Raw genomic sequence first — 19,773 nt, 5'->3', positions numbered from 1 at the left:
AAGGGACTAATTATCTTTTACATTTTTCATCAACGTGACCACACCATTGAAATGCAGCCACCTCTGGGGTGAGGCACAGCAATAGTATAAAAGCCACACAGCAAACACTACACTTCATTTTAGGGTCAGAATTAAAGAGGAGAGCCAAGTACCTCTGACATGCAGGGATGCAACTAGGAATTTAAATTAACACTTGTTTCATATCAGGAGCTAAGGTACTATGATAGATAGATAGAGAGATATATAGATAGGAATGTGTAGAGTGACAGAAAGATAAAGGTGTATGGGGACAGACAGATGCCTACCACCAGTGATCTGGGCTCGCATTACACTGCATGGGAACACTCCCCCAGTGCACACCGACACAGGTCCGGCCCCATTCAGGTTGCTGAGCTCCCACTTCCACTGATCTTGTGCTCTGCAAACCTTGCTGATCCAGATGGCCAGGTCCTGCCCCCACATCCTGCTGCCATGGCAGGAGGCTGAGTGCTCTACCCGCTGTCAGCAGTATTTGCAATGGGAAAGGTCACATGTTGATGGGGTAGCGGATAAATCCCGCCCCGCATGGTTTATCTTCGAGTGACAACTCCAGGCCTTTTAAAAGTGGAAATAAAATGGGGTCTCTGAGGTCAGGGATAAATAAGGGAGCCGTTGCGGCTGGCAATGTGGAGGCCCCGGAGCGGACAGGGCTGGGCGGGGGTTGTTTGTTTTCCTGGGTCATTAATTTCCCCTTCATTCCATTCCCTGCTTGAGGCTCCCTGCGCCACCACCTTGGGCTGTGACTTTGTGAAATGGCTGCTGAGCAGGGCTTGCTGGGTGACCCAGGGCCGTGTTGGTGAGTGGAGAGGACTCAGTAGGGGGCGCTCTAAGCTCGGAGTCAGCACTAGCCTCAATGCCCCAGTGGTGTGGGGGCTCGGGAAGGGGCACTCCTCCCCCCATGGGGAGTGCTGATCCCAGCGGCCCTGCGTGGTGCTAGGGTGCAGTGTGCTGGAGCGAGCGGGGCTGGGGGCTCAGAAGTGAGCACTGACCCTCAGTTAGTGCTGCCCTCATGCCTCCCCCCCACTAGGGGGTGCTGTGCTGCAGGAAAGGGGGTGGGGGGCTCAGAGAGCGCACTCGGAGAGCTAGTGTTAGTCCTGGACTCACATTCAAGTCTCCCACCTTAAATTCCCACCACCACATTCAGTTGGATACAACGCTGTTCTCTTCCTGCGCTAAGCTGTTCTGTAGTGTTGCTCTGCATTGTTAAGCAGCCCCCCGTGTTGCCTCCCAAGAGGCAGCTGTATCTCAGCCCTGGGTGAAGGATCCCTGTGAAAATCAAGTGAAGTGACCGGGCATGTAACACACTGTGCATGGAAGAGAGACAGACAGGCTGTGTGTGCGTGCGTGCGCGTAACTGACCCTAGTCCCCTCCATGCGGACGCTGGCTGCTGTGCAGGCAGGCGCAAATGGCCAAGCCGTCTTTGCCCAAGCAGAACCCCGTCCTCACTCATGTCCTGGCAGAGAGGGACTCTGCGGGCGCCATGTCAAAGCCAAGTCTGACTGCGGACGAGAGAAACCTCCAGGGATCCATGGGTCTGGGCAGGTTGCAGTGCACTGGGGGGGGCGGGGGGGGCGGGGGACGGGACGATCTGCTATGTAGGTCTTCTTTCTTTAAGCCACTTTTATGTGATCATAGCAATGTAGGGCTGGAAGGGACCTGGAGAGGTCAGCTAGTCCAGCCCCCTGTGCTGAGGCAGGGCGAATAAACCGCGACTGTCCCTGTTTGTCCAGCCTGTTCTTAAAACCCTCCAGTGACGGGGAGTCCAGCCTCCCTGGGAGGCCTGTCCCAGAGCTGAGCTACCCTTAGAGTCCGAAAGTTCTGCCTCACATCTGACCTAACTCTCCCTTGCTGCAGATCAAGCCTATAACAGCTTGTTCTGCTTCAGCGGCTATGACTGGTGAAGTTTAGAATGGGAATCCATCCATCCACCCACCCCATACACACCCTAGGTCAGGGCCCCTATTTTGCTGGACGCTGCACAGACACTTAAGCTTGGCTTTAACTCTGCCAGTCTAATTAAAGGGGTGTGAGGGGTCCCGGGACAAATGTGCTTTATACCAATCTAGCTATTCTCATAAGGGAAGGGGAACAAGCTGTACTAGTATAATAACAATCCCTAGCTCTCCTACGGCACTTTCATCAGCAGATATCCCAGTGCTTTACCCAGGAGGTCAGTGTCTCCAGAGCTCTAACCACTAGGAAATACTGCTGTTTAAGGCACTTTTATACCTGTATAGCTGCATCCAATCTCGTATCCTTATAACTAGATTGGTAAAGAACCTGCCCCTCACAACCAACAGAGTAGTGGACACAGACTGTGTGCAGAGCAGCCCACAGCCAGAGGCAGTCCCTGCCCCAAAGAGCTCGTTATGCAAACAGACAAAAGCAGGAGGGTTTCAGAGTAGCAGCCGTGTTAGTCTGTATCCACAAGAAGAAAAGGAGTACTTGTGGCACCTTAGAGACTAACAAATTTATTTGAGCATAAGCTTTTGTGAGCTACAGCTCACTTCATCGGGTGCATTCAGTGGCGAATACAATGGGGAGATTTATATACTTAGAGAACATGAAACAATGGGTGTTACCATACACACTGTAACCAGATTGATCACTTAAGGTGAGCTATTACCAGCAGAAGAGCGGAGGGAGGGGGGGACCTTTTGTAGTGATCACCCCCCCACCCCCACCCCCACTGTTCCTCAGACGTTCTTGTCAACTGCTGGAAATGGCCCACCTTGATTATCACTACAAAAGGTTCCCTCCCCCCCCCTTCCCCCCCCTCTCCTGCTGGTAATAGCTCACCTTAAGTGATCACTCTGGTTACAGTGTGTATGGTAACGCCCACTGTTTCACGTTCTCTATGTATATAAATCTCCCCACTGTATTTTCCACTGAATGCACCCGATGAAGTGAGCTGTAGCTCACAAAAGCTTATGCTCAAATAAATTTGTTAGTCTCTAAGGTGCCACAAGGTGACTCCTTTTCTAAAAGCAGGAGGGGAAACTGAGGCACAGAGTGGGGAAGGGACTTGTTCACAGTCAGGAATTGAACCCAGGAACCCTGGGGTCCCAGTGCAGTGCCAGAGACGGGTGCTCTCAATCTCTCTCGTTGCACACTTCAACACACACATGGGAGAAAGTCAGTAATTCAAAGAAATTCAATATTGATTTTTTGTTCCTCCCAACAAAAAAACTCCAGCGCAAAGGCTTAAATTTCACACTCACCGCCACCGCCTCCAAGCAGGGAGCTGTTAGCTGCAAAGAGACAGAGAGATCCCAAGTTATTAAAAGGACACTGACTAGAGAGACGTTATCACACATAGCCCTAGGCATGGCATGGAGATTTCTGAGCACATGGCTGTGGCAGGCCCTTGTAGGCATGGGGAAGGTCTTAAAAGCCAATGAAACAGAGAGAGGGGACAGGAGTCAGGATTCCTGGGTTCTCTCCCCAGCTCTGGGAGAGGAATGGGAGGGTCTAGCTCTAGTGGGTTAGAGTAGGGTGTTGGAGTTAGGATTCCTGGGTTCTCTCCCCAGCCTGGGAGAGGCATGTGGGGTCTGGTGGGTTAGAGAGCAGAGTGGCCTGGGAGTTGAGACTCCTGGGTTCTCTGCCTGGCTTGTGGTGTGGTGGGAGGTCAGGACGGCAGAGTGCTTTAGATTTCCAAGATGCTTTACAAACAGGAACCAATTAATCATGGGCACTTAGCACTTGGCAGTTTGGCTGATGTCTGCTCTGGGGCCACTTTGCATTACGGGAGTTCTCTGTTTACCCGTTCCTATAAAGACGGGGAGGACTGGGCTTGCAGTGAGGAAAGATGCCCCTTTGCAGCTCCAAGGCACTCAGGACAATTATTGCCCCAGGGAGCCCTTTCCCCTTCCAAGCAGCGGGGCAGGGGAAGCGCACATGGACCTGGCTGTGATAACGGCCCCACGATAATATTTCCATGGCCCCTGGTCCCCTCCGTTGGGGGTCACACAGATGCCAATCAAAGGAGGCAGGGTCAGTGGTTTCCCCCTGACAGATGGGGAAACTGAGGCACAGAGAGCGGGAAGTGGCTGGGGACAGAACCCAGGAGTTCTGACTCCCAGTCCCTTCTGCTGCAACCTATTAGATCCTGTTCCCCTCCCAGAGCTGAGGATAGAACCCTAGCACCACCCTGCTCTAACCGCTAGACCCCATTGCCCTGCCCCAGCTGTTGCAGACATTCTCTGGGTCTCCTGGTTATAGCCATGGCACTATGGGGCTCTGGGCTTGACTACAGGAGCCAGACAGGCTTTCAATGTGAGAGGGGGTGTTTCCAAGGTGACAGGAGTCTGATGCGATGCTCCCGTTGCCAAGGTAACTCCCCGGTAACAGGTGCTAAAGCATCAGCAAATTGCCAGGGCATGAATGAGGAGCGGAAATCTGTCTGTCTCCAACCCCAGCCAGGGAGAGGCTAGCTTTGACTGATCCCCTCTAACGAGGCCTGGGCTCTGATGAGCTTTACAAACAGCCCAACAATAACAAGTCTGGCGCTGAGATGCGGTGGGGTGGGATCAGGGGGCTGTTTATATAGGGATGCCTTGTCCTGTGCTGAGAAGCAGCTGCCTCTGGAGTGGGAGCTGTTTACATAGGGATCCCTGGCCCCGCACTGAGATGCAGCCATGTCTGGGGCAGAGCGTGGGGGCTGTTTATACAGGGATCCCTCACCCCATACTGAGATGCAGTCACCTCTGGGTCAACGCCCCACATTCCACCCAAACTCATCCATTAGAGTTTCTTTTCAGTTTTCTGACTCCTTCTGCTAATGTAAGATTCCTGTACTCCACTCATCTGCCCAGGGTGTAACTGCACTTCCTTCTCCGGAGTGCCTCCTGATTTACACCAGTCTGAGCACAATCAAACCAGATGGAGTGACACCTGATTCCCAGCCGTGTGAGCAGAACTGTGTGCAGTGGAGTTACTCCAGATTCCCACCATCCTGAGCAGTACCAGTGGCTGACTGACACTGACCCAGGTTGCTGACGGAGAACAGGCCTGTGGTCCTAGGTGCCATCACCCTAACCCCTCTGTCAGACATCAGAGAGCCCTCCCAGCTGAGCCTGACCCTACTTGCCAGCAAGGGCCAATCTGCCCACCAACATTTAATCTATCAGCTCCCCCTTCACCCCAAACCCGGGGCTAGAAATGAATGGAGGCTGTCAGTCTTTCCCCATCCCCACGATGCTTGGATGCATGGCTCCCATCCGGTGTAGAGCTCTCTGAACCCATCCAGGGGAGGGCAGGGGAGGGCTGCTACAGGGCAGGGTCCCCTGTCTGCATCAGGCTTCCTGTGGCGAAGAAATCAAATCCCCAGTTATATTCCTGGAATGGAGGTTTTACCTGCCCCCATTTCCTCCCCGGCTGTGAGAAGCTGTTTGGAGAAGGAGCAGCATTTTGGGAATGTTCAGGGGTGGGTGAAGTATTCAGAGTGACTCAGAAAGGGCGGCTCTCTCCCTGAGTCAGTGCTGACCCCAGTTCCCCAGTGCAGCACTAGGGGGTGCTATGCTGCAGGGTGTGGGGTTGGGGTGGGGCTCTGTAGAGGGTGCTCTTTTCTCTAAATCAGCCCTTAGTATGTGTCTGTGGTACGCCTGGCACAATGGGGACCCTGATCTTGGCCAGGGCCTGTGTAGTCCCTGGCACAACTGATACTGCATTCTTCACTGCCTGTCTTAAATTGTTATATAATCCTGTTAAACGACTCCCCACCCCAGAGGTGGAGACCAGGCAAGGGATCTCTGTATAAATAGTCCCCACACCGCTCCCCGGAGGTGGTCACTCTCAGCACTGGGTGAGGGTTCCCTGCATAAACAGCCTCTGTGCCCCTCTCCAGAAGCAAATAATGGGATGAAATGCGGCAGCCGAGTTGGGAGAAAAGGACAGAGGAAGAATCTGATATTTCAGGGGTGACCCCAAGTCACCTCAGTGAGAATCTGAGAGTATTCTCATACCTCAGAACCTGCTGTTCCTTGATCAAACCTGCTCCTCTGGGGGTGGTGTGAATGCCTTGTTTGAACTGTTTCAGAGTAACAGCCGTGTTAGTCTGTATTCGCAAAAAGAAAAGGAGTACTTGTGGCACCTTAGAGACTAACCAATTTATTTGAGCATGAGCTTTCGTGAGCTACAGCTCACTTCATCGGATCCGATGAAGTGAGCTGTAGCTCACGAAAGCTCATGCTCAAATAAATTGGTTAGTCTCTAAGGTGCCACAAGTACTCCTTTTCTTTTTGTTTGAACTGAACTATTATTGCGGGCTGCGCTTCACAGTGAAAAAAAAAGTTCAGCTGAGATTGCAGGAAAAGGTGGCTTTCAACTCTTCCTCCTGGCCCAATCCACCTGTGAGCTGAGCAGGGCTGTCAGACGGTCCCAGTGCTGTGTGGGCCGGCTGGGCTGGACTAACAGGTTTAAACAGCGCTTAGCAAACCACACCCAGAGCAGTCTCCTGGGACTGGACAGTGGCCGGAAATGGAGCTGGGAGGATTAGGAACCAATCGATTTTGAGGACGGGGCAGAATGTGTGTAAGTGTGAGTCGGCAAGCACAGGAGGGTGTGTGTGTAAAGGTTAGAGGTGTGTGTGTGTGTAGTGGGAATATGTGTGTGTATGAGAATCTAGGGATGGATAGATAGATAGATTAGATTACATAGAGGGAGTGTATGGGGATAGATAGAGGGGGTATATGGGGATGGATAGATAGATAGATAGATGTGTATGGGTATAGATAGAGAGCTCGATCGATTGATAGGGGCTGTGGGGAGATGGATGGATCCCTAGGGAATAGAATGCAGGGTAGGGGACGATCCTGTATCGGGTCCCAGCATGGGGTCATGGGCCCAGGATGTCCCCTGTTCTGCCCCAGCCCCAATGGCTTTCTGCAGGCTGGTGCAGTAGCCTTGCTATGTATTTCCTCGGCTCCGAGGCTCAGGCCTGAAAGGACCTGCTATCACTGCACTTTGCCTCCTGCTTCAGAGGCTGCATGGATTCTGTGTCACCCAAACGGAGGAGGGGCTCTGAACAGGCTCTGCATTGATTCAAGGTGTACCATTCTCCACAGTTCCCGAACAGTATAAACAGCTCCCTGTCCTGCCCCAGAGGTGGCTGGATCACAGCACCAGGAGAGGGATCCCTGTATAAACAGCCCCCCGCGCCCTGCCCTAGAGGCAGCTGCATCTCAGCGCTGGGTGAGGTGTCACTGTAAACACAGCTCAGAGCATGGAGAAAGATGCTCTCTCCCTTTCCGTTCGCTGACAGTCTCCTGCTTGGGGACTAATTAATTCTGGTGCCGCAAAGCCCAGCGAGCTGCTGTTGAATTTGCCGTGTTAATGTGAAGAGCTAATGAAGACAGAATGCCCGCGGGGATCCCAAAGCACTGAGACCAAGGGGAGTGGAGAGGCCTGGGCAGGGCCATCTTGCCAGCACCCTGATCCCCTCCCCAGCCTGTGTTCCACCATGGGGGTGTTTCTGTGTCAGCGCTGGGCAAAGCCCCAGGGCTCTTAAGGGACCCCAGCATCCTGCTACCAGTCCTCCTCCCCTCATTCCTCTCCCCCTTTGTTAATTAACACAGCCGCAGCTGAGCTGGCTGGCGTTCAGAGGCAGAGCTGAGCCAAACGATCTGGCCAGGTTTCAGGAGCTGGGAGCAGCAGTGGTGCAGCAAGCAGGGGGTGCTGCCATGTGGGCTGGGATGGGCATCCCACACTCTCTGGGCCCTTTCTGCCCCCAGGGAGACCCTGCCTTCAGATCTGCTACAGGGCAGGGGGGATAAGTTCCAGGGATGAGGACCAGCCGCTCATTGCACAGACCTGATGGAGATCAGGGCCCGCATCGGGCCGGGCACTGCACAGAGAATGCCTCGCAGGCTGAACACAGGGCGGGAGGGGAAGGGACTGTTCCTAGTCACATAGCTGGTCACAGCAGAGCTGCAAACAGAACCCAGTTTAGTCCCTTGATTGACCTTCCTTTGGCCCGGTGGCCATTTGCACCAGTTCTATGCAGGTGTGACAAAATCAGAGCACTGGGGCTTGTACAGCTAGTTTGCACTAGTGTGAATGGCTGCATGAGGGCCAGGCAATGGGGAACTGGGCTCACGGTGCAGACAAATGTGAAGTCAGGCTCACAAGGATTCAAGAAAGGGTTGAGTAAGGACTAGGAGTCAGGATTCCTGGGTTCTATTCCCAGTCTGTTTGGGGTCTGTGCAGCACCTGGTGCAACGGGGCCCCAATCGGTCGGGGTCTGTGCAGTGCCCAGCACAATGGGGCCCTGATCTTGGTCGGGGTCTGTACAGCACCTGGCACAATGGGGCCCTGATCTCGGTCAGGGTCTGTGCAGCGCCTGGCACAATGGGGGCCTGATCTCGGTTGGGGTTTGGGCAGCACCCAGCACAATGGGGCCCTGTTCTCTGGCAGGTGTGACTGTAACACAAACTAATAATTTGCAGCCTCTGGTCCTTGCCAGCACAACAGCATCTCATTCGCTCTGCCCAGAAGATTCATTCCTCCCGCCACCTTATTCTTCTCCGCCCCTCCCCCTGCAACTGAAGTACCGACAGCTGGCTACAAATTATCTCCCATTATTAACGTAAGAGAACTAGAGGCAGTGGGTGATTCAAAGAGACAGTGGCACAGACACCCAGATATTTTTAGGGATTGGCTTGAATTGCAGTGCCAGGGCTGCAGAGATGTCAGTCCAACTCATAAGAATTTGGTAGCAGGCAGAGAGGGAGGACTCTGCATTAATCTGTGGTGGAGGAGCGAGCAGCAGAAACAATCCTGCGCCCCACTCCAGAGGGATCTGCATTCCAGCGCTGAGTGAGGGATCCCTGTATAAGCAACTCCTGTGCCCCACCCCAGAGGCGGCTGCATCCCAGCGCTGGGTGAGGGGTCTCTGTGCATCAGCTTATAACTGCAACTTCCCAGCACCAGGTTATAACTGCAACTTCCTGGGTCTGTGCATGAGGAGGAGCTAGAGGAGAGGGTGGCTGGTGCCTTCACTGTGCAGTGCCCCAGGACAGGAAATACCCCTGGCGCTAAGGGTTAGGTATTGAGTTCCTGCTTTTACCAGGCAGCCTGAGAGTACAATGGGCTGCCTAGGACAGCAGGAACAGGAATGCCTGGCCCAGCGGGCCCTCCAGCCGTATGTCCTTTGAGTGTGGAAAAGGGGCGGAGCTGTACTGATAGGCCCTGAACCATGTACCCTCATTTGCACTAGTTCAAAATGGGTGTGAAACATCATCACTCCCTGACCAGTGCTGGGAATGGAACCCAGGAGTCCTGGCCCTCAGCCCTCTCTGCTCTAACCACTAGACCCCACTTCCCTCACAGAGCTGGGAGCCAGGTCCCTCCTCCCCTCACTCTGCTAGCCCTGGAGTCACTCTCCTGCAGGAGCCTCCAAAGGCACATGCCGGCTGCTCCTCCATCCACCTTAATAATTGAGATGCCAGTGGCTGGGGGCTCTGCTTGATGCTGGCCAGAGCTGGGGCCAGGGCAGGGACAGCCCAGCTGTGCCCAGGTCTGAGCCTCACTGCCCTCATCCCTGCTGCTGCTTGGTCTCCAAGGGAACATGCACACCCCCATCTCATGAACCCCAGGGGCTCTCACACAGTCACAAGCTCCCTGGTGCAACAGGACCCCCGGACCGGATGACCCAGCAGGACCCCAGATCCCCAGTACAATGGGACACCCAGCCCCAGACAACATCCCAGAACCCCTGACCCTGGATCCTCAGTACAAGGGGACCCCTGCCCCAGCTGACACCCTAGGATCCTTGACCCCAGTTACCCAGTTCAAGGGGGCCCCCTGCTCCAGATGATACCCCACCCCAGGACCCCGATCCCAGATTCCCAGTACAAGGGGACCCCCAGATGACACCCCAACCCCTCCAAACATACACACGACAGACATTAGTCAGGTCATTTAATGCACCACCAGGAAGGGTTTGGATGCCACGGTGATGGGCGTGGGGTAAGAACTTCTCTGGGATACACATGGTGCCAGCCCAGGCAGGCACCCCAGGGACCTGGCCAGTTTGTTGCTGCTGCTTGCATTGGTATTCCAGGCCACCGCTGCACTCCCTCCAAACCCCATCGCTGTGCTCCGGCTGTTCAAGGAAAACACCCGCCTTCCCCTGTCTCTTCCTTGGCATCAGGCGTTTCCGTTGCCAAGCAACAGCCTCGAGAGGCTTTTCCTGCCACTGATCAGTTTTGCCAGCCGCTGGCTGGAATGGCTGGACCCAGGTGCCTGCTACCTGCTGCACCACCTGAGACCTGAGGGCTGGGAGGGAGGGGGCTGGCCCTTGCCAAAGACCCTCCAAACTCACAGGCAGAGCCTGCATGTAAACTCCACTGAGCTGCTACCAGTCATGGGGGGGTAGGTGGATGTGGCCCTGAGACACAGTGTGCAGATGTGCCTGGGGCATGGCATGCAGTGGGACTGACACACGTTGAAGGTGGCATGTGCTGAGATTAGCATGTGCCATACACCGAGCTAAACATGCATGAGGAAGGCATGCAGCAAGAGTGCCATGCACTGAGGAGGGCATGCAGGTCGCAGTGAGATAAGCATGCATCACGGGTGGCACTGGAGATTTCAATGGGCCAAAACTGTATTTGCAGGCGGCGCTGTCCAAGTGTCCCCTCCCCAATCACTCCCAGGGGGCCTCGGTTTGGAACCTTGGAGCTGCCCTGGTCCTGGACTGTGGGAGAGGAGAAAATCCACTGGAGACCCATGGGTATCAGTGAGCTCAATATACACACACATCGGGCTGCAATGCACTGGGTGCTGCACAGACCCTGACCAAGATCAGGGCTCCATTATGCCAGGCACCGCACAGACCCTGATTGAGACTGGGGCCCTGTTGCGCCAGGTGCTGCACAGACACCTTGTTGCTCTAGTGCTGGTAACTACACAACATTTGTGCCCTGTGGCTGTGGGGCTTCCAAACCCCATGTTGATTTTTTATATTCATTGCTCCAACTCTGGAGAACCCAGCTCCTGCTTGCAAAAGGGGAGCCCTCCAAACCTTATGCTGGCCGGGGCTGAAGGAGAATCCCTATTGGCAGTATAGGAGCTATGACACACACACATCAGCAGTTCGGCTTGGACCAGAGAGGGCAGCAGGGAGGCACACACGCAGCTATAATCTCCCACTAGGATGACCTGCCAGTTGTAGACTATAAGGTCACACACAAATCTCAGGAGCAGAGAGCTCTGGGATGGTTTAATTTAGTGGCTCCCTGCAGCATAAACTGTACAAAGTGGGGCGTGGGTGGCTGGAGAGTAAGGAAAGAGGGCTCTCCAAGAACACGCCAATCCTGGGATGGTGGGAGCCATGGCGGGGGAGGGGAGATGGAATTTAATGGGAAATCTGCAGAAAACTGGAGGCTTTTTATAGAAACACTAAAATATCAAATTAGGGAGGAATTATAGGAACATAATAAGGGCCCTTCATTAGCGGATCAGAGCTGGTGGAATGGGGGAAATACACGAGCGGGGAGGGGAATAAATATGTATGTGGCTCTTCCTCATTCCTTGCGGATTCATTAGCCCAACATTGCAGGAGTTTCTCTTTCCATGCTGCGGGCCAGAGTTTACAGATCTTAAACTACAATGATTCATGCCCTGCTGTGAGATATTGTTATTAACATTACAGTAGCACCTAAAGGGCTTGACTGAGATCAGGGCCTCCACTGTGCCAGGCGCTGCCCAGACCCCAACCGAGATCAGGACCGCGTTGCGCTGGGTGCTGCCCAGAGCCTGACTGAGATCAGGACCCCATTGTGCTGGGCACTGCCCAGAACTTGACTGAGATAGGGACCCCTTTGTGCTGGGCGCAGCTCAGACCCCGACTGAGATCAGGGATCCCTTTGTGCTGGGCGCAGCTCAGACCCCGACTGAGATCAGGGACCCCTTTGTGCTGGGCGCTGCACAGACAACAACTCCTCTTCAACCTACCAAGCTCCCAAAACCTCCAGAAAAGAGATACCTAGGTTGGAAAATCAGCTGTCATCTCACCTAGCACCTGAGACGTGGCTGTCTCTGGGACGGAACACAGGGGCTGTTTACACAGGGACCCCCCCACCCAGCACTGCGATGCAGCGGCCTCTAGGGTGGGGAGCAGTTTAACAGTGGCACACAACAGTTTAAGACAGGAAGTGAAGATTCAAGTATCAAATGAAACTACAGACAGATTAAGAGGAGAGAGTGCCCACTACTAAGCCCATCCCGGCACCCCCTGCAGCACAGAGCCCGAGCGCTGCACTGGGGCACTGGGGTTAGCACTGACAGCTATGGGAAAGAGCCCCCTACTTAGCCGCCACTGGCCCTTGCAGCAGCGCCCCCATGCACTGCGCTGGGGCACTGGGGTCAGCACTGACTGTGGGCAGACAGGAACCCCATTGAGCCCTCCTACCCTGCTCCCTGCAGCACAGGGCCCCCTAGCATCACACAGGGGAACTGGGGTCAGCACTCACTGAGGGGACATGGCCCACTAGCATTGCACATTGAGGTCAGCCAGGCAGGAGAGGGCATGGGCATGGGGGGAAATGTGAGTGGTACTGGTCCAAGGGTTGTGTGTCACTCTGCATGGGGACAAGAGCCAAGGAGCTTCCAACCGGTGTGACTGTCACTGAAAGGGCTGAAACCCAGAGTCAGGCCCGTCCGGTAATTAGTGCCCACAGGGGAAGGTTGGCGCAGAGGCCCCTGACTCCTCCGGTGGTGCTTTTGACTGAGCTGAGACCCAACACAGTGATTTCACGCCAGGGCTAAGGAAGAGCCATCTGATGGGAAGGCAGCTGGGTCACCACGACCCCGACTGCCACGCGAGGAAAGAGAGGGCGAAGGGATGGAGCCGGGGCTCAGAGCAAATCAACTTAGGACTCAGTCCTGACTTCCAGGCCTCGCCCCCACTCTGAGCCACTAGGCACCCACCCACGCACCGAGCTGGGGATAAACCCCAGAAGTCCTAACTGCCCCCTGCACTAACCCACTAGACACCCCCCTGTCCCCCTCCCCCTGAGCAGGGACAGAATCCAGGAGGGTCATTTCAGAAAACTTCAGGGGCGAGGGGAAGGCAAAGCTGTGTCAGGCTATAGAGCCTTATACATGACTATTATATCCTGCATCGGGGTGGGGGATGGCATAATGGAGAATTTAGACCTATGAAAATCTGTGGGGTGGCAACTGCCCCTGCCTGGCTCCCAGCCCCCTGCTCTCACCCACTAGACCCCCCTCCCTTAGAACACTCCCAGACCATCCCAGCCATCATCCGTTTAGGTACAGACTGAAAAGTGGGGGAAATACCCCTGAAATACCCCTCTCCATACCCCTCCCCCATCACAGCCCCAGAGGGGAAGGGCTCACAGCCTGACTGGGGGGGCACAACGGCCAAAGGGCTTGAACAAACAAAACTCTCCCTGGGGACAAATCCCAGGGTACTTGGTTTGCAGCCACTACTGCATTAGATGACAGACTGATGGGGCCAGATGCACACCTGGTGTAAACTGGGGTCAATGGAGTGATGCTGCTTTACACCAGCTGGGGATCTGGTCCCATTGACTCCAATGGAGTGATGCTGATTTACACCAGCTGGGGATCTGGTTCCAATGGAGTGACGCTGATTTACACGAGCTGAGGATCTGGCCCCATTGACTCTAATGGAGCAATGCTGATTTACACCAGCTGGGGATCTGGTCCCATTGACTCCAATGGAGCGACGCTGATTTACACCAGCTGGGGATCTGGTTCCAATGGAGTGACGCTGATTTACACCAGCTGGGGATCTGGCTCAGCTCGACCCCCTCCCCCCTCCTGACGGCTGCCCTTCATGACGACGCTGCATCATTATCCCCACAGCCCCTTTTTTCGGCTCCAAAAGGCCCCGTGAACCATAAAACAGGCGTTGCTCTCTCTGGCCCCTCTGCCATTTTAGCTGCAGGGGGCGGCGTGGGGGGGCCCTGCCGGCGTCCAGCTAGCAGGAAGCACCCCGGCTCTTCCTCCCGTTACACCGCGTTGCATCGCCCCGGCTAGCACAAATGCACAGCGCGCTCTAGATGTCGTCTGGCGCACCAGTGGCATCGCAAGCGGTCTCCCCCGCGCTCCCCAGCAGCCGTGCGTGTGTGTGTGTGTGTGTCTTTGCTCGCCCCCACCCCCAGCACACCAACCTTCACTCTGCTCCACACTTCATCCCTTGGCCTTAGCTCGCCCCACGCCGCGAGCCAGCCCTCCCTCCCCACCCCTCTGTTTGAACACCCCCCTCGCCGATTTCCTAGTCTGAGTCTCCATCCCTTTTTGCCTCGTTACTGGAATAAACTGGCCGGCTGGCGTGATAAACTTTGTGGAGGGAGAGAGCGATTGGACGCCAAACAGGTAAGCTTCCACCCCCAAATATATGTAGAGAGAGATTTGTTCGTATTGAAGCCCAGGATGCCTGGGTTCCAAACAGACCTCGCTTGCAAGGCTGCTCCGGGATTTGCAATGATAGCGTGGTTAAAATGCCCGGGCTCCACCGTACAGATTCACTGCTCTGGATTTGCCTAGCTTTCTAAGACTTTTCTGTGATTAAAACCCCATTATGTAGGGGTCTGTCCCTCAGCTGTTAGCTCATCGAGCTTATTTACTTTTGCTGGAGAAACCAGGGTTTTCCAAAAACCTGCAGCGCATTCAAATCCCCACTGCCTCTGTTCTCAAGTTGGGTGTTTTTTGTGCAATAGGGCAAAAGGATGGAGATGGTTTTGGGCACTGATTTTAAGGAGGAGTGGGGGTGGGGGGGGGGAAGCTTGTGTGATTTGATTTCTCTGTCCCTACCTGGAATTAGTTATTTCACACAGGGGGAGGGAAAGTGAGGAGAGACCAGCAGACCAAAAATAAAAAAGACGGATTTGAGAATCGGCTAATGGGGGGTGGGAGGAATGCAAGCTGCTTTCCCGGGCAAGACTGATAGCCGCTGTGCCGTGAAGAGCTGGCTTTGCACCTGGAGAAGATGCAGCGGGGGGTGTGTGTGTGTGTGAGAATGTCTTTCCCATTAGACCCCAGAGTGAAATATATTTTGTGCTCCTTCACCTCTGCATGCGTGTTTCTTGTTGCTTTTCATGTACCGTTCCATTCATGCATACATGATAGCCATGCCAGTAGCTGAGTGCACAAACAGGGACATTCCAGCCACTTAAGGAAACAAGGTGCTCGGGTGAGCTTACACTTCAGTAACCTTTCTGAGCAACGGCAAAATATCCCCCCCCCCCAGCAGCTGGGTTGAAATCTGTTGCAAGGAATGAACCCACAATTTGGAGAATTTATTCCAATTTACGCTGTGTATTTTTTCTGGAGGGGGTTCCGGAAAGAAAAGCGATGCTCTGAATTTTGCAGCATTGCCCGATCCACATTCAACATTTCATTTCCTAGCAGGAGGGCAAATAATCCAAAACTCAACATCGAACACTGGGCTGGTATGGACATAAAGCTGAGCTTTTTCGTCTTTTTAAACTGGATCCTGCTGTAAAGAAAAATTCTCCCTGGGGGCTCTAATCTTTTGCAACTTCTCAACCTGGGCAAAAGGATTTGGAATTCACGTTTTCCAAATGGACCAGGAAAGTCAGGAACTTTCATTTAATTAATAATGTTTGCAAGGTGCTTCCACTATAGAGAAGAAGGGTTATGTTAGCTCTTAATCCTGCAAGGATTTAAACAGTTGCCCCCTTTTCTTCAAGGTGAATAAATCGAAGTAACAATTAACCCGCTCTCAGAAAAGCCAATATTTCCCTCCTTCTTAAAGTATATTTATAAGAAAGCAATGCGTGTATATTGTATTTGGTGGACTGGCTTCTATCAAAGCCCATGCACACACAGTGGTGTAACTCAATACACGACCTCTCCTTCGGATTTGATTTTACTTTGGATGGTGTTAGCTTGATATTTTTAATAAGCTGTTTGCTAGGGACTTTTCCTTTCCCAGCCTATGTTGAATAGAAAGAAGTGGGATCTATCTGTCTATTTATCTACCTGCATTAATTCTGGCGAGTCAGTCTGGACTTGTTCTGTGTCTGCTTTTGGGAAAGGCTCAATGGCCTGCAATCATAGTTCTTCCACTCAAAGGTGTTTTATGAAAACAGAAATATTTTATGCACTCTATTATATTTGGATCTGTGTGTCGCTCGCTTTCCTCTGCGGGGGGGAAGAACACCCCCACCCACCAAATAATCCTGCCACTGGTTTTGTGTGTGTGGTCCATGAAGAAGAAAAAAGATTTCTTGCAGTATCAGGGCCAGGGGCCCTGAGGGCTGAATTTTGAGCTGGGATTTTAAGACAGAAAGCTTTAAGACACCCCTTTCTATAATCTCTCTCTTTTTGCCCAGTTTGTTGCAAGAATTGAGGCCTGTGGAACTGTAGCAGGAGAAATGATATGGCAAAGTTTTAAAATAAAAATCAATTTTGTTGCCTTGAAAAGTGGGAAAAATTTCTGCTTTGGGGGATTTTGTGGCTGCTGTTAAAAGCTGAATAGCCCAAACATTGAGACTGTGTGGTGGGGTGGGGGCTGAAGTGCCAGCCAGGTAGCTGGATTTGCTTAAGGAAATAACATATTTAGGGCTGGGGAAAAGAAATGAATGCGAACTGGCTGCTGATGAAAGATGCGTGTATGTGGCAATGAAGGAAAATATTTGGGAGTGAAAATGATCTGCATCTGTGGACAGCGGAAGTCTTGTAGTGTATTAGACCAAACTTCTGGCTCTGTTGTGAATTGAACAGGCTGGCAAATGAGAGCAAAAAGAGGGTGGAAAAGCAGAAATACACTTTTGGAGTCCATGTCTGTGTTTTTTCCACCTGTGTCAGCAACACGGAGGGCCCATCTTGGATCATAGCATTCTGCTCTTATTCTGGGAAAGTAGGCTCGATTCCCCCCATCCCTGGATGAGGGGAGAGACACAATTCCCAGGTTCAGAAAGGCAGGGGCCCCAGATTCATAGAATCTGCAAACAAATAGCGGGAACCATTTCTTAGCATTAGGGCAAGTCACGGCCTCTGTTCAATCCCTGACAGCTGGTTAGTTCACCACATTTCTGCCTCGCACGTGAACTCTGCCCTGCTTCCCCCGTTTCTGGTTTGCAAAGGCAGCCTGCAGGGGCTGGGAGGATCAAGCGGTGGGATCAAAACGGAGTCAGGATGCTTGGGCTCTATACCTAGCTCTGGCAAGGGAGTAGGTCTAAGGGTTAGAGTGGGGTTAGGGCTCGGAGCCAGGACTCCTGGGTTCTATTCCCAGCCCTGGGCTGGAAATGGGGGTCTATTGGGTTAAAACAGGGTGCGGAGGCTGGAGGTCAGGACTCCTGGGTTCCATTCTCAGCTGTTGCCTGGCGGGGTGCAGAAAGCATCCATGCCTCAGTTTCCCTGCCTCTAACACAGGGATAATGATGTTGACTTAGCAGCTGAAGAGACAGAGCACTGAAATACAAAGCTGCCCGAGAGATCAAATGAAAATGACCTGAAGTCCTCATGCTCCTTGTTTGGTTTTGACAAGGCTCTGAGTCAAAGAGGGTTGTGGAGGCGAATTAATGACGAGGTATGATCTGTATTGTGCTTGTGCCCAGGGCCCTGGTCATGGACCAGGCCCCCAGTGTGCCAGGTTCTGTACAGACACAGAGCAAAAAACTCAGCCCCTGGAAGGAAACCTGCAGACCTGCAATCCAGAGTCGTGGGTGTAGCAGCACCCCTGGCACACCCACGCTCCTGGCTGGGAGAGCCACTGTGCAGGGAGTGCTGGGCTTGGCGTGGTGTTCACTGTGCCATCATGAAGTTGCATATGCTGTCTGATACATATCACAGCCTGTCACACAATCACAAACACACACGCATGGTTTCACACAGCCATTCCCGCACACTCCCACTCCAAGAGGAAACCAGAGTAGAGACAAGGGAGCATGGTTGAGCGGCTAGGGCTCCTGGGCTCTATTGCTGGCTCTGTCACTGTCCTGCTGGGTGACCTTGAGCATGTCACGACCCCGCTTTGTGCCTCAGTTTCCCCCCTGCCCTTTGTTTGGACTGTTGCCCCCTGTGTCTGGGCAGCACCAGCTCTGATATTGGTCACAATACACATAATTAAAGACGAGATGAAAGCCAGGGTGGGATCGGCCAGAACTAGCAAAGCAAATGCTACCAAATCAAATCCAGTGGATTTCCCCACCCTCCCTCTAGTGGGAGATCCTTTGGCTGCTCTCACACTGCTAGGAATTCAGGGTAACTCTCAGCCACGGGTGTTGGAGCGAATGGCCCTCTTAGCAGCCCATGGCCTGGTTTACAGTGCCTGCACACCTGGGTGCGGCTGTCCTACAGTCCCATTTCTCTGCTGCAGCCCAGCCAGCTGCTCCTGCACACGGGGTCAGAGCTGGGTGTGGGGAACTGGAGCCAGCTTCCCTAGGCAAAGGGCGGAGGCAGCAAACACATCCTGGGAATCAAACCAGCAACTTCTGGGTCTTTCCAACAGAAGGCTCTGCTGCCAGGGCTGTAGCAGTTGCTACATAGTGCCTGGCCCCCATGGTGGGCCTGGCCTGCACAGCCAGTCCTTTTAGCGCAGGCGCCAGCATTAAGACCAAAGGGTCCTCGGTTCTAGGCCCACTGCCGGCACCACCACCTCCCCCAGGGCAGCTCACAAATCAGCACAGAACACGTCCTGCTTGTAGTTGATTCTTTTGCCCTTTGCACAACAGCAGTGGGACAGGACCACCCAGTGCAAATCACCAGTTGCTGAGCAGCTATGACGTGCAAGGCCTAGTTGTGGATACACGCTGCTGTGCTGGCTGAGGTCTTGGCCCTACAATGCAGCGGGCGCCGCTAGAGGACTCACCAGCTATTCAAAGGGATATAACCCAATTCCTATACTACTTCAGTGGTGACATGGACATGCCAGCTAGGCCACGCGGGCTCCACTAACACCCCCCGCCACACAAACACACACAGAGAGCAGCTCAGCGTAAGATGGGTTTCTGTGTGGGCTGACTGACTGAGGGGAAAGGGCTCCTGGCTTCTATCCCCAGCGCTGGGAAGGGAAGGGAGTCTAGTGAGCATGTTCCCACTCTTTGCCTCAGTTTCCCCCTCTGTACAATGGGGATAATGATACTGACCTCTGCTGGAAAGTGTCTTTTGAGATCTACAGATGAACAGCACCATAAGAGAGCCAGGGATGAGTTTGTGTGTGTGTGTACACACAGCTCCACCCACGTGATGCCATCCTGGGGTTTCAGTGACTGATGTAACAATTTTAACGGGTGCCATCACTCCATTAGAGATGTTTGTTTCTCAGCTGCACTGCGCCTTGGGGAAGCCTCTCTGTGTGTGTATCTGTCTGTCTGTGACAGGATGTGTGTCTGTCAGTTGCAGGGGGGTCTGTATTGATTTTCACTGCTGTTTTTAAGGGGTTACATTCCAGTCCCACCCCCAGCCCTGCATCCCTCTGGATCCTGCCTCGCTCCACGCCCCGGAGGCTCCAACCCAGTGGGATGGGAAGTTCCGCTTTAGCCCAAGCGGGGTGGTGTTGGGAGGACGAGGAACTCACATGGCCTGTGCAGATCACCCCTGCTCAGACGGATCAGCCCCACCATGGGCAGCTCAGGAGCATCAGCCTGAACAGGGACACACAGTGTGATAAGCCCTGCACACATACTGTGCAGTGTAGTTGTGTTACATACACACATAGCACAGAGCAGTGCATCTTTAACACCACTACACACACACACAGAACGCAGTGTGTA

At 53.5% G+C, this 19,773-nt stretch overlaps 2 protein-coding genes across 5 annotated transcripts in view; one reads left to right on the top strand and one right to left on the bottom strand.

The window, feature by feature from the left end:
• MACROD1 (mono-ADP ribosylhydrolase 1) overlaps nucleotides 1-19,773 on the bottom strand; it is a 185,237-nt gene that overhangs the window by 45,426 nt on the left and 120,038 nt on the right. For 3 of the 4 annotated variants that reach the window (XM_048856791.2, XM_048856792.2, XM_048856789.2), the window contains one exon: nucleotides 3,262-3,291. The exons of the other annotated variant lie outside the window; for it this stretch is intronic. In XM_048856791.2, the coding sequence (XP_048712748.1) occupies nucleotides 3,262-3,291 (30 nt within the window). The remainder of the gene's footprint in view (nucleotides 1-3,261; nucleotides 3,292-19,773) is intronic. 4 annotated transcript variants of the gene reach the window in all.
• The window catches only part of FLRT1 (fibronectin leucine rich transmembrane protein 1), a 94,312-nt gene continuing 88,435 nt past the window's right edge, over nucleotides 13,897-19,773 (top strand). Inside the window, exon 1 of the mRNA XM_048856785.2 lies at nucleotides 13,897-14,407. The gene's annotated coding sequence lies outside the window, so the exon portion shown is untranslated. The remainder of the gene's footprint in view (nucleotides 14,408-19,773) is intronic.

Source organism: Caretta caretta, chromosome 7 (genome assembly GCF_965140235.1).
Source record: "Caretta caretta isolate rCarCar2 chromosome 7, rCarCar1.hap1, whole genome shotgun sequence".
Classification (NCBI taxonomy): Eukaryota; Metazoa; Chordata; order Testudines; family Cheloniidae; genus Caretta; species Caretta caretta.
The sequence above is the reverse complement of the archived record's forward strand: the minus strand, read 5'-3'. Positions and strand labels throughout refer to the sequence as shown.